The sequence below is a fragment of the Pseudopodoces humilis genome, chromosome 6 (genome assembly GCF_049639895.1).
Source record: "Pseudopodoces humilis isolate 2021_Gansu_Grassland_sample_001 chromosome 6, ASM4963989v1, whole genome shotgun sequence".
Lineage (NCBI taxonomy): Eukaryota > Metazoa > Chordata > Aves > Passeriformes > Paridae > Pseudopodoces > Pseudopodoces humilis.
In genome coordinates, this window is record NC_142205.1 from 40,990,001 (window position 1) to 41,005,529 (window position 15,529).

General features: G+C 35.0%; 1 protein-coding gene across 5 annotated transcripts in view; it reads right to left on the reverse strand.

The window, feature by feature from the left end:
* The window catches only part of GRIA2 (glutamate ionotropic receptor AMPA type subunit 2), an 85,603-nt gene that overhangs the window by 8,234 nt on the left and 61,840 nt on the right, over positions 1 to 15,529 (reverse strand). For all 5 annotated transcript variants that reach the window (XM_005517586.3, XM_005517582.3, XM_005517584.3 and 2 more), the window contains 6 exons: positions 13,910 to 14,077; positions 13,527 to 13,631; positions 12,720 to 12,830; positions 11,398 to 11,604; positions 10,524 to 10,894; positions 6,356 to 6,554 (listed from right to left, as the gene is read on the reverse strand). In XM_005517586.3, coding sequence (XP_005517643.3) covers positions 6,356 to 6,554; positions 10,524 to 10,894; positions 11,398 to 11,604; positions 12,720 to 12,830; positions 13,527 to 13,631; positions 13,910 to 14,077 — 1,161 coding nt within the window. The remainder of the gene's footprint in view (positions 1 to 6,355; positions 6,555 to 10,523; positions 10,895 to 11,397; positions 11,605 to 12,719; positions 12,831 to 13,526; positions 13,632 to 13,909; positions 14,078 to 15,529) is intronic.

Genomic DNA, 15,529 nt, shown 5'->3' on the forward strand with positions numbered 1-15,529 from the left:
ATTATTTTCAGAATCTGTACTTATTTGAAAGGCAGAACTGTAGATGTAGAATATGCCAGTGCTAAGAGGCCATCTAGCATTCTGTGTACACACAAGATGCCCCGTGTGCAAGCTGGGCTTCCACACTTGCTGCCATGCACTACAAATAACAGAACCATTCCAGACTGCCATAATGACTACAAGAATGCAAGAGTATGGAAATGACCCACATTGCTCTTAATTACTGTGGCTGATTGCTACTGCAAGGTGACACTCAGTGTATATGTGAAATGTTAGAAGCTAATTATAATTTTGGTATTGTAATCAACACCAACACGGCAGTATGAGACCCTAATATTCACAATGAACAATTTTTTCCTGTTATTTAAGACTTCTGCAACAATACAATGATACAAAAATGCCCCAGGAACTGACACTTTTTTTTTTTTAAGTATCATGTCTCCACTGGGCATTTTGACTATGAAAATAATACAATATAAAATTAATTATATAAACGTTAAAAATTATAAGTATATAATTAATATGAAATAATAAATATTAATGATTATTCTGTAGAAAATTACAATAAATTTGGATAACTTTATTATTATATCTAAAATTTATTTGATTATTATTATTACAGAATACACATCCAATTCAAATGTAGAATACTACCTTCATTAAGAAACTAATTAGGAAATTAATTTATGCAAAGCTTTATCAACTTTATTTTGTGGGTCATCAGGTAACTTTTCTACTTTGACATTCAAAGACCTATTATTCTTAAAACTGGGGTGCTGTAATTAGTATGTCTTTGACAGAAATAGCTCCTCAAACTACTAACATTCTACTAGATGATGATCTTGTACTGTGGGAGCAGATCTCCAATTCTCAAACATGATATGTGAAACCATCTTGTTGACCTTCCATACCAAACAAAAGGACAGGAAGTTGTAATGTCATCAGTAGCTAAAAAGTGTAACAAAAGCAAAAACTTTTTAATTTAGTCAGTAAATCAAATATTAATAGGTCAGAAAACAAACACAGAAAAGAACAGAACTATTTTTTAAATTTAATTAGCTGAAGATTAAGTACTTTAAAACACCCTTATTTATACTGAGTAAATACTTAAGGTGAATAAGTTCAAATAAATCTAAATTCTAAATTTTGTAATATATAGATATATTTATTCAATAATGGTAAAATTTAGTTACATTTTCTTAAGATGCAGTTTTATGTCTTTTTAATTTTCATTATGTAATTGAGCTACCAAAAATATTTTTAATATATTTGGTCTTACTAATAAAAAAATCTAAAATATTCTACTTCATGAATTCTTCAAAAGTATATTTAGATAATTTTTCTCCATAAATATGCAGGACAATGACTTTATATAATCATCATATTCCCCATGTGGTTTAAGGACTTAAGTGACCAAGGTTGTTCTTACCAAGGTTCCCAAATAATTTAACTTCCATTAAAATAACTGCTGAAATGGCTTCTCCTTTGAGACTTAGTTCCCTCAGAATTGAAATTTCTTTCCACCATTCAGGGTATTCATAAAATGAAAGTAGTTCACTTCAATGTCATTTCTTTAAGAACTCAGATAAATGTCACAAGAAATTAATTTCTACAATTTTGAAAAAAATCTCATTGCACCCACACCGGGGGAGAGGGAATAAACTAAATCTCAAAACATAAAAGTACTTTCTCAAGCAGTCACAAATCTGTAGAGAACTGCAAATGCTGTTCTTGGAGTCTAGAACCATAAACATACTGCCTGGAGTAAAGAATAAAAAAACATTCAAACTACTGCTCTTTTGGTGTAAATACTGCACAGCATGCACAACTTCAGATGATATTTTAAAGTGAAAACATTACAAGACAGAGATGACTAGGATTAGTAGGAAAGGAAATTGGGATGTCAAAACACAGACAATGGAAATTTATTTATTTATTTATTTATTATATATGAGAAGTGAAAAAATCTGATCATGAGAATGATAGAAATCAAACTTTCTAGTTCAAAAGCATGATGCAGTAATTTGGGATCAATAAGAAAATCTGCAATAAAATTGGAGATCATTGGTTGATAAAAACAAAAGAAACACAGATCTGTCACTAAGATTAAAATGGTTACCAGAAAATAGTGTGATAGAATTGGGAGAAAATTATTTCCAGAAAGGATAAAGAAATATTAAAGCCTTTGTACAAAGCAAACTAAAGTCTTGGGTGGCAAACAACGTACACTTCTGCTCCTTCAGCATTAATGCATCAGGAAAATAAACACTGAGAAGAAAAAAAATCTATAATTATTAATGAACTGTAACAATTAAGAATGAACTAGTTAAAAGTACATACAAGCTGGAAAATAAAATATGTTTCTAACCATAGCAAGTGCAATGTGGAAAGAGAAAAAAATAAAACCTCAAAAATAACAAAAATAACTGCTTTGAGGAAAAAAAGAGGAAATACTGATTACTGCATTCTTTCTTTTAAAATATCTTTCAAAATGGCCTGAATCAATTCTTCTGTGCTTCCCAGATGCAAGGATCTCAAAAAACAAGAGAAGTGAAAATTAATCACTTGAACCCTGTCAATCACAGGAAAGTACAAGCATATCTTCAGTAGTATGCTACTGGGTGCAATGGCAGTCCTTGCACTAACTCAGTGCTCAGATCTGACTCTCTTCACTATTTCAGCTATGGACCTTTCTTTCCTGTCAAACTAAAGAGCCAAACCTGCACTTTCCAGCCACATCTGCTTCACAAATCCATGAAGTACCAGTCCTAAACGCTCTCTTAAGTTATCAGAGTCCATGCTAAATATTACAAGATATTTCATGGCTGAGTCTTTCAAGTCCTTAGAGGCTTCTCTGGAGTTAGTCAAAATGAAACTCTGGAAATGTAAGTTCTATAATTCTTCTACATCTCAAACTTCAAAAAATGAGGCTGAGGTATGATTCATAGTTTTTACTTCAATTTAATTTAAAGAAAAATAATCATGTTTCTTTTCTCAATAAAGATTTCCTGTGGCTTTAGCTTTCTATTCTTGTAGAAATTTCAGTATTTTGATGTGAAGACAGATTGAGGTTCACAGACTGCTGCATGGGTTTTTTTTTTCATCCCCTCTTGTAATGCAATTGTTAACATAAATACTTCTGCAAATTAAAAAATATTTCAAAATACTTATAAAAATAGTGGCACTAGACTTTGTTGAAGATACTCAGAAAAGACATTGCAATTTTCTTTCAGGACAAATTTTCTTTGCCTCCTAACAGACAACACTTTTGCAGGAGAAATGACTCAAAGTCTTGTCAGCTCTTATGTTTGTTTCTGGCTTTCCACTGTGTGAGAGGATTTCTCTACAAGATTATAAGGATTGTCATCCTTCCATCATGTTTCCAATGCCCATCTTTCCATTCTGTAACTCTTGCCTCTTCAGCAAGAATAAGCAACTCTTGAACTGTCTTCCCAGTGAAAGGTAAAGGATGCTTTGTTATGGAGCAGTTCTGTTTGCTTTTATTTTGGCAGAGGATCTATTCTTAAAAGCCACCAAAACAGTTACAATGAAACAGATTGGTCTGTCCATGTCACACTGTTGGTTCAAAAATAGGTGCTTATGAAGATATTTTAAACAAAAACTAATGCAGAGAATCAGTAAATTAATGTAGTTATTGCTCTGCACATTTTCTTTTTGAGATGCCTTATTACTTAGAGGACTAGTTACAATTCATCTTCTAGAACAGAAAAAAAGAGGTAGGATGATTGATTTCATTTGTCTATCCAATTTGTACATATCTTTAATAAACAGAGCTAGGTATACAGCAAAAATATGACTGAACTGTAAAAATAATTAACTTTTGTTCTCATTGTATCACTTTGATATTAATTTTCATTGTGCCTTCAAGCAGGTGAAAAGCATGGAAATGTTCCAGTGAATGCTTGCATACTTACTTTGGTTCTTTCTTCCAGTGCCGTGGCCCATGAAAGTGAGGCAACTTCAGGAGTTAACACATATAGATAATGCCTTAAAATTATCATCTGCAGTGGCAGGTGAGCAGTAGATTGTCTTCTTGGGTTAGAGGCTTTTTTCCCCTTCAAAGTTCAGCTATGTGTCCCGGCTAAAGCACGTACCAACGCAAAATCACCGAAGGCAAGGACAGTGTGTGACTGTGGACAGTGCCACTGTGACATACTGGAGTGAGGACATTTCACTGCCCACCATTTACCTCTCCATCAAGTAGTACCTGTGTCCCAGCAATTACAGAGATGATGATGCACCTGCACAAGACCAACTGAAATGACTCCTGAATCTTCCCCAGTGGTGCTTGCAGATCTGCATTCTCACTGAGTATTTTGGAGAAACTACACACACTTTGTTGTTTTGCCCATAACCCCAAAAAAATGCAAAAGTAATGCAATATATACCTTTGTTTAGGCTTTCAGTTGCACTAAGAGCTCTACAAGAACTATCTAAAAAGTAGAAGCATTAGCAAATATCAGAAGTGGTAAATATCCCAACTCAGTCTTTAGACTTGAATCATACTTGTGATTCTGCTAGTACCGACTCTGAGATCTCCTGAGGAAAACTACTACACCTTCTGGTATTTACAGAAACCTGACAGATGTGCCATTAAAGATAAAAATTCTGTCTCTGAAGATGTATAGCTATAAAATTATCTACAAGATTATTACTAACAAGTAATAGTATCTTGCTGATGTTTGTGTCAATAATATTTATTTGTCACATTTTTTCTTTTAAAAATATTTTAAAACCCATTATTTTTGTACTGGTATTTTCTAGACAGGATGTACCAAGCTTCTGCTGCTCATCTTAAAGCAGCACTAGAAACACCAGAGCAGCAGAGCTTTTTCATTCCTTTTTCTCAGTAGAAATTTCCAGAAATTATCAGTTTTGCTTGTGCAGAGTCAAAGATAACTTAACCAAAGATGAAGAATATGTCTTCACAAAGCTTCTAACTAATTTTCCAAACGTAAGCTTTTAATGCTCAAGCAATCACCAGGAACACTAGTTGTGTACATGTGTGCTAGGAGTGCAACTAGATACTAATGCATGCTATACATACAATTATTTTTTCTTTATAAAAAAGACACTTAAAAATCTCTGAAGAGAAACTATTCAGAAGTAGCCTGTTAATTCATGTTCAATCCTAAGTACAGCCATGTTCTGAAAGGGTTAGGTTCACAAAACCAGAAACATGCCTGTATGCTTCTGAATGCTTCTAAACACTCTTAGCACAAACCCAATCTCATTTTTACCAGCTTGTACACCTGATGTTAGGTTTGATTTAGCCGACAGGAATGCAATTAGCAGCAGGTATTATTACTGAACCTATCTTCAAAATCTGAAAATTTCTATAGTTGAGACAAGTATGATTCCTATGTAGTCCATTACCATTTAAGTATGTTACAGGATCCATTACAGGATCCAGTGAAAACTGCAATCTAGCAGTTACTGCTCTAATTATACAGCATATAGAAAATACCTGAGAACCTGTTTCATTTCATTTTCATGTTAGTGTATGCTTGAAATGTAAATGATTTATAACTATTTTAAAATACACTTTGTTAAATGTAACATCATGCACTAAAAACCGTGAGAACAGAAGTTTCTTTCTATTTTAGGACTTCAGAAGCACTTTCTTCGTACAGTGAGAGACACTCGGAGCACACAGACAAGGCGAGGCTGTTCTGCTTTTTTTGTCAGCAGCCTTAGTCTCCCACTCATTTGCTGGATGGATTTCACCAGGCTAGCTGATGTCTCAAGGGCAGCCTGAGACTCACACACTGAAAGTTTCATGTGTTTTTAAAGCTGCAATACCCAGAGCTAGAGAGTGAGGCTTCTAAGGCATTAATGTAATGCAAATACAAGTAGGAAGTGTTTTCAGATGCAGGCGTGTATGTTCTACAGCAGCCAGCAGGATTACATCCCATTCCCCATCTGCAAGCTTGAAAAATCATGTAGAATACTTTTTAAGACATGAATGTACACCTTTCCCATGTGCTTATTCACTGTATGGGTACCTAAAATATAGCAGAACTATTAAACAGATAAATGACATCAATTTCCTTCTTCAAACATACCTTGGTTTACACTGTATAGTGGAGCAGTTTTTTCAGGTGATTTTCCTTTGCATATTTATATCAAGACCCTTATATTTGTAGATAATTAATAAAATGTAACAATTATAAATAAACAGGAACATTTATATTTGTGAGTTGAGCTGCACGAATCACACCTTCATAGCAATCTTTTAATAAAGCCAAGGATAAACACATTTACATGAGAGAAGACCTACTTAAAAAAAAAAATCTAAAAAAATAAAAAAAATCTAAAAAGTAGAGGTTCTTACCCTAAAAAACTCTTTAGTGGAGCCAGAATCTAATGTCCCATAAGCAATTTCTGTTTGCTTGGAAAGATCCTCTGCACTTTCAATGGGAGACACCATCCTCTCAACCGTCAGGAAGGCAGCTAAGTTAGCCGTGTAGGATGAGATTATGATCAGGGTAAAGAACCACCACACACCTCCAACAATGCGCCCCGACAGGGATCTAGTAACAAGTATGAAATGGATTTGTAAAGTGAAATGGCAGTCCTAAAAAGGAACACGTTATCAGTTTTATGCAAACGGTGCATTATAATATAGGGAGGCATTTCAGGCTATCTCAGAGTCCAGCTCTGCATAGGCATCAGACGGGAAATCAAGGCATTCTTCACTGGATCTCCTGGGACTCTGCTGAAATCAGGACTCCAGAGTTTACTTTTGGAAGAACTTAGTGATCCAGTTCTTCAAAGTTTTGACAACCCTTGAAGGAAACTGTTCCCATCATAATGTGCTATATTTAACACAAACTTTTTGTTCCCTCTGAGGTGATTTTGTGTGACATTATGATGAGGATCAAACAAAATCAGCAAAACAGCCCTTTCAGATAAACCAGTATGCACTTTAAAATCAAGGGTCTTGATTGTTTTCCTAAGACATTCAGACAAAGACTGATTTCCACAAAACAATGGCTTATGCTGGCTGTGTGCACTTTGTACTGAGAAACAAACAGCATTACTTGTAAGAAAAACTTGCCCAGGGAATATCTATAGGCTAGAAAATGCACACGACTTTTGAAAGATACAAGCACTTAAACTGAGGACTGGACATGAAACAATCAGTGATAATACAGAAAAATGATGGAAAAAGTATATTTTTAAAAATAGTAATAATAATCTGATGTTTATAACTGCAGCAGGCGGGCTCTTATGGATCTGTGTTTTGCTTCTCCTGCTCAAGAAGAAAGAAGAAAAGAGAACTCAAGAAGTTATAGAAAACAGCGTAAAGCACACATCTCAACTCAGTAATTTTCAATAACAGAAAACTAATAGAGAAATACTAATATTACATTATTGTCAAACTTGGCTTTTTTTTTTTCATGATCCTTTAAAGTTTGAAATTGACTACCATTTTTTCACCAAATAAGACATTATAAGAAGCAGTACATAATCTTTGGAGATGAGCTTAATTATTTGGCTGAAATGTGCATGTAGTTAAAAGTCTAGTACTAGGGCACTGCAGTATTTTAGGTTTGTCTTGGTGTGTCTCCTATTTATTAAGTAAACAAATTAGGAATCACTCACCCAGCCTACTGCACTGTGAATGAGAGCAAAAACTAATTCTGACATAGACTATACATATATATAGATATAACTACATATATGTAGATTTAAAAATTATAAACAGTTATGAGAAGTGGATTTAGTAAGCTAAGAACAAAATTAAATAGAACCAAATCTAGACAAATTATTTTTTCCAATTGCTATTGCATAAAAACTCTGTCGTAATTCTGACATTAAAAGATTTATTCCATGTCACAATAGACTCACTAATTCACTCTACTACATGAAAATCAAGTCAGATAAGGCCTAAAATATGTTATTCAAAGTACCCTAGGAAAAAAATTATTTCAAGCTCATTCTAAAGTGAGATATAGTCTGCAAAAATGCTTTCCGTCATCTTTGAAAAAACATCACATACTTATTTTGAAATGGAGGTAACTGGAATATAAAATAATTCTGCAGGTAGAATACTGGGTTATAAGATACACTGAATATATTATATTACATATTTGCAAGGTAAAAACCTGTCAATGTGTATTTAATAACTGCCAACTTTATGGCACTTTATATTGTATTGATGACACCCTCTTTAAATGACAATTTTCAAATGTCCATGATCCGTGAGCAAAGTTGCCACTGACTTTGTGAAAAAAGAATAATCTCAATACCAATCCAGAAATTATGCTCCCTTATGGCCTTTTACAGGTAAAATTATTTGGGGTGTCATTTGTACTCAGAATTTCCCCAGGCAGTCTTTCACAGTTAAATGAGTAATTTCTTTTTTTTTTTATGTACATTTTGAAAAGTTCCTAAAATGTGCTAGCATGATCCTATGGCTTTAGAAGCACCTAATTTACTAGATCTTTAAGTACTAAATCTTTAGGTACTAAAATAAAAATTTCTGTGCACAATGACCTAAATTTGTGCACCATATCTTGCACTTAGAAAGGTATCTGGCAGAACAGAGAGCACACTCACATCTCAGAAAAGATGAGGAAAACTTTGCTCTAAGTTATGATTATCACATAATAAATTATTCTTCTCTATTATTCCTTTACTATCCATGAGGCAACATAGGGACTGCTACTACCAGACCATTTCCAGGTGGTCCAGTCTTACTCAGCACCTTCTATTCCAGAGTAGGGAACCCTAGTAACTTGTCTGCTCTAAGTCTTAGTTGTCGAGAAATGATTGCAGCAGTGCAAAAATTAAGAAAGGTATTTTGTTGATGCCTGAAGATTGTCCTTTTTATATTTATTCTGATTCATCTGCAGGCAGTTCAAACTCCACAGTGAAATGTTCTGGTGCAAAATCAGAAACAAGAAGTGTTTTTTAGGCCTTTTCTATTTTTATAATAAACAGATAATATAAAAACTAACCACCTTCCTCAAAATTATGGTTTCAATGAAATAAAGTTAAACGCTTCACTGAAACTGAATATTGAATATCCAAAACTGAGTCTCATGCACCTTTTATGATGACCATTTGCTATCAGTATTCTTGCACTACCTTTCAAATTCTATCAAACCAATTGTCAAACAACCACTGTGCTTTCATAGATAGTAAAATAATAATGATAACAAGAAAAAGATCATAATTCTACTACAGCCTCGATTAAATAAAAATAATTTTGTGCTAATAGGTGCCTTAGCATACAACTCCAACTTTTGTAATCAATACAAAAACCCCACAGGAGTGAAATTAACAAAACTTCTCATGTTCTGCAGCAATTTACCCTCTTCACTGTCTTGTCTCTTGTATACAATTCTTACTGGGTTATGTGCCAAATGCATTGCATCTTTCACCATAAAGGCTGGCATCTCCTGCTGTGATACAGCAGCATTTACAGAGAATTGCTTAAGTTCTCACACAATAAATGCTGTTATTTCTGTGGTAGAACAACTTGAAAACCTGCTGTTGCCTTTTGGGATGCATGATTTAATATGTAAGAAATGCTCCCTTGGTTTGATTTATTTTGACCACCAACCACTAGACTCACTCAAAATTGACCTGTTCCCTGTCTTACACTAGGATGTTTACAAGAAATGCAATTATACTAAGCAGTTTCAACTAAGTCCTCTGGTTTGATTTCCTTAAACCCTGCTGCCCTATTTAAATTGTTACTGCATTTCCTTCAAGCAGCAAGCAGCTATTTGCCTACCTACTTACCACTTTGCTGAGTCAAGGCTATAACCATTTGTGCACCAGCAAAATAGAATATTTAATGAACTGCAAAGGAATTAACTTAAGTGCTTTACAGTTGTCCCTAATAAAGTAGAAGAAAATCCATGAGGAATTAGGCACTTATAAACTGGACCTTCAGATTCATTTTCATAATTTCCTTTGTGACTTTTCTAAAAGTAGGCCATGGAAAAACGGCAGTGTTTTGCAAGCATCCACATGAAATTAGAGCCATCACAGGACTTTTACTTCAGTTCAAGGCTCTCTTGGGCAATAAGGGCGTATTAATAACCATGTTATGATATGTAGTGAGCTTTAGAGGGAAAGTGCTGCCTCTGCAGTTCGTGACTAGTATGTTACCCTTTTTTCCCATTACAGTTGTGGTGAACTATATGCACTGCCAACTGTAAAATGGGAATATGCAGCAAAAACACGGTACCCCTCCAAGAAGGCATGGAATGATGTGAACCTTATGCATTTTACAGTCTCTGCATGGTGTATATAACTTCACTTGGCAGATTTATGATCGACATTAAGACAAATTCGATCAACTACATCCTGACCCTATGTCACAGTCAAGTGCTTTCACTTCAAGGACTTCTGTGACTTTAGGGAGGGAAAAATCATAGCAATTAATTTCTCTCCAAGAATGAAAATATATGCACCACGAACCTCTTCTGGCTGAGATGGCCGAGACCAAAAATGCACAAAGTTGAAATGAGTGAGTAACCAACCTTGGCGAAATATCGCATCCTTGCTGCATAAAGGCACCCAGGGAAAACCAGAGACTATTAAATATCCCAAATTCATTAGTTGATTCATTAGTTTGCGTTTCTCTTCCATCTTCAAATTCCTCAGTGTGCCACTCGTATGGGCTAAATCTGCTGACCAGGAATAAAACTACACTGACCCCAATGTAGGCAAAAACAATGCACATCCAGATTTCATATGCTAACGGATCAAGAAATGAAAACACTCCTGGCTTGGACTTCTGAGGCTTCTTGATCATTATTGATATCCCCAGGCTCATAAAGGGCTTTGAGAAGTCAATCACCTCTTCTCTCACCAATGTTATAGTTAATGGAGCGATTGCAATATCGGCTTTCTGTAAAAGAAGAGAAAAAGCAAATAATAGCTAATGCAATGGACAGAGCAAAAAGTGGTTTAGTTTCTATGGCATTTCACAAATAGAAAATAGGGCAGCAGAGACACCAGCAAAATTTGTTTCACCGAGAACATCCTGTGGAGAATTTCAGAAATTTTTAGTTGAACTCATACTGAAATACATATAGCCATATGGTTGGTGTATTCCAAGCTTTTGTTTTTATATATACCCTTCTAACAGCATATGGCATTTAAAAGTTTAGCAAAGTACTTTGCTTTTCACCTGGTCAGAAGGATGAAATATGCATTCACGTTCTCCCAACTTCATTTGCATTTGAAATGTAATTTAATGTTTTACTTTCAAAGTGTTTCATGCCATTAGAAGTTATTAATTCCTATAAAATTAATTAGGTAACTTTCCTACACTCTACAGAGAAAACAAAACCAAACCCCACTCCTTCCATTAGTCACCTTTAATAGCTTTATTATAGAAAATTTTCTTACCCCATAAACAAGTTCTCCAACCATCCCATTCCAGATTTTCGTGTCTGCATCCCTTGCCCCATACTTGCCATCCCCAACAATTGTGAGCTTATATTTGAATCCACAGTGCTTAGCAATTTCTGTAGCTAAGTCCACACAATAGCCCTCATATCGATCATTTCCTTCAAGCATTTCGTGATTTTTCTTCATCATGACATATGGGGACTCCTGCACAGAAAGAACTCGCCTTAGCTGCTTGATAGGGACAGGGTGCATCAGTTGTACACTTCACAGATTAATATATTCCTTTTGACACGTGAAAAAAGAGAGCGGATACCATCTGAATCACACATGCTATGTAGACGTTAGTTGTGAATTGTTAATGGGACACGTCTTGAACACATTTAAAAGCTGCATTCTCCAGAGTCATACACAAACGACAATACTTACAGGCACAGTGATTCCCAGAAGTATGTTAATAATGACCATGAATGTTAACAGGAGTTATGCATTCAGAGAAGAAAGAGTAAATTCCAAAATCAGTTTCTTTCTCTCATACAGTTTGGATGGAAGAAGGCAAAGGTATTTAGTTGCTTTTGTAGCTGTCTTACAGGAGAAAATTATTTTCTGTTTCACAACCACATCTCTCCCTGAGAAAACACTTGAGGCTCTCAAGGCTATATTTTTATTAAATTGCTATACAAACAAAAGGTAAGATACCTATAACTATGCACTAAAGTTCTATCATCAGCAAAATTAGTGATGAGTCATAAGTTGTATTAATATATTTCCTCTTTTCTCAGTTGCTACAGAACTGTTGCATCCAGAGAAATTCCTATGCTAACCTATGGCTAGTCCAAACTGATAAACAAGCTGTGTAATTTACAGAAAAATGCTCTTCTATAATAATACACAATTTAATTTTCTAAACAACCGCAATATAACATTTAATGTTGAATTTTACACTTTACCATTCCAAAGCAGCTAGAATCCCGAAGCATGAGAACCAGTCTCTTTGCTGTTTGTCAAAATCTATGCTCTAAAATGAACACTATGGTTCTACCTGTCAGAAAGTTCCTCTCCTTTGAAAGCAGGTATTTAATTTCCATTTCCAGATTTAAAAACCATAACTTTCTAGGATGTTCAAAGACCATTCATCCTCTACAAATCAAAACCACATCCTGAATCCCATACATTTCCCTGATTTCTAGATTTTATTATGTATCACAATAAGTAACAGCTCACAACCTCAAATAATAAAAAGCATATTTAAACTAACATAATGTCGAGAAACAAATCATTGTAGGACAGACTGTCTTCTGACAAAATAGGAGGTTAATTACCAAAATAGTGGTGACAATAATAGTCTTATTTTCTAGTCCTGAAGATTCATTTCCAAGAGGGCCATCAAGAGGATTCACAACCATTTTGTCCACTTCACTCCAATATCCAATCTAAAGAGAGCGCATAGGATGCACAGACACTAGTGAATATGAACTTTTCTGGAAAAGGCAAAACATGTTATTACTATGCCCTTGATTTGTGCTCACAGAGAACTATTTCAGCTATGGATAATTCAGCACTGCAAGCACTTCTATTTATGTAGTGAAAGACTACAACAAACAGTAAAAAGATTGAGCTAATGACATTTGTTTACATGACTTTGTCTAGAACAGGTATACTATTTTTATTCACACATTAACAGGTTTTAGTATAAACATCACACGCTGTAAAACTGAAATACTCCAGATTAGCAAAACATGTTTTCCCTGAAAGATTTGAAATTAGAGCAGAAACACAAACACATTTATAAAAACATCACTAAAAATCTGTATCCAGCTTTCGCCATTTAGAAGCATATTTCTCCAAATGCTGGCTCACATTTAGGAATTCAGATCAGAAAGCAAAAAGTTTAACCCACAAAAGTGAAAAGAAAACACTCTTATGTAGTACTTACCAGAAATAATAATTCATATTTGTTAGAAAGAAATATTAGCTATGTTTACTTCACTCTGCAAGACCACTGTAGCATACACCTATGAATAAATATTATCACAACTCATGCTTTAATCTAATGTTTCATTACCTACCTTAACCCATTGCTTAGAATGGTAAAACCTTTAGAGACACTATAAGACAAGTCAAATTACCTTCCGAGGACCAGTACTTTTGAGTTCCATGACGTTTATTGTAAAATTGATTCTCTTTCCATTCTGATCAAATTTTATATTTCCTGTTAGCCCTTCCACCTGAACCTATAATAGATGAAGATGGAAGCGGTAGAAAAATTAAGTTTGTTTCTTTTTAGGTAAAAAGTTTTTTTATTTCCACAGATGATTATTGATATTTCAAAAACATTGACTTTAGAGTGATTTTCATATGCAATATATTGTTAGTCAGGCTCCTGAGGACTTCACTTCCACATTATTCCCAGCAAGGTCCAGACAGGTTAGGAAACTAGAAGATTTTTTCCAAGCATTTACAGAGAACTTTACACATACACTCATCCCAGCATCCACTCCAGGGAAGCTACCTGTTTCAATGCCCTTTCTATTTCTACACCATGACCCCAGGGCACAGCTGGATTTGCGAGACAATCTCCAGCATTCCCTCTTCTGGAGATCTCAATCCTCTGTTTACGCAAATTACGGAAAGCTTCTGTCATCACTTGAACAGCATCATAGGTCAGAGCAGAGGTATACTGAAAAGAAGTGAAAATATGTAATTAAAAACCGTCTTCAGCTCCACTATACCTTCCAATCCACTTGGTAATCCATTAAACACTAGAAAGGATTGTAAGATATGCATTAAATCAATCAATTTTTTCTTTAGTTACCCTCTGAGGGGCATCTATGAAAATTAATCAGGTGTATAAATCCGAACTAAAGATTTACAGCTGTTTTCAGTGTGAGTTACATTTTTTCTCACCTACAGCTGTGTACCAATCCTGTGTGCAGATATGGCTGGAAGTCCATGCAGGTGAAAGGGAAGAAAAGAAATAATTTTCAGTGTTCAACCTGAGCTAGCCTATAAAAATAAGAAGTTGTTCCTCTGATTACACTCTTCATAAAGAAGCATTTATTCACACATCTCAAGACTTCATCTCCTCCCAGACATATACACACAGAGCAAACTGTATTTGTATATACACATGTTTAACTTTTCCCAATTAAATATAAAATCTCAGGGGTAGCCACTTTCAAGTGTGCAACACCTTGTCAACACCACACAAAAGTTTTGGGGCTGAGATGCCTGGAGCAAGTGGAGCCCCTCAAAGAGCAATATAGGTGAGGAAGAGCCCCATGTTCCTAAACTGACATAGCATAAGGAGCTTTACAACTTCTGAGACATCAGAGTGGAATCCTGCGATGACACAAGTAAGAAGCTGGGGCTAAACAGTAAAAAGCATTTATCTTCAGTGACTGGAAAATTTTACATCTCAACTAACTGAACTGAAACCACATGTGCACATACACCGAGGGCTTTGTTGGATGGCCTTTTTGGGTCTGGAACACTGCAATTATGCCAAACATAAGAGCCATTTTTGGAAATATGAGCCAGAATATAACTACTGGGAGGCATATGAATGAATGGAATGATCCCTGTGAAGGCTATTAGATGCTGAAAATATATAAATTGTAAAGTGGAGAGAAATGATGTATTAGCTCCCTGCTTCAATGGCTTAGACTTTAATGAGAATTTTAATTAGTTAGCTCAAGTCATGCAGAAGACTCTTGTAATTGTAATGAAAGCAAGCTCCCAAATTGAGATAATTTTTCGTGTGCAACTGTTAGACCTTAGAAAGGAAAGTAGAACTCTTTTTTAAAAATCAGTAAGCTTAGTGATCAGTGTCAAACTTCTCAATAAACTTTTCTGAGTGGCTTGTACAGAAATATTTAAAGGGATCAGAAAAGCAGAAGAATGAAGTGAAAGACTGGGTAGAACCACTACTACTTCCTTCTACTGAAACAACAGTACTTAAGTGGTGTCCATGAATTTGGAGATGAGGAGGAGAAAGGACCCTGACTGGCAGTACTTTTTAAAACATTGCTCTTTGCAGTACAGAAACATATTGTGCCACACTAGTGTTCTGAGAAACTTTAGAGACAGCACTATCATTAACCATCAAAAAATACTTGGGTAGCAGAGAAAA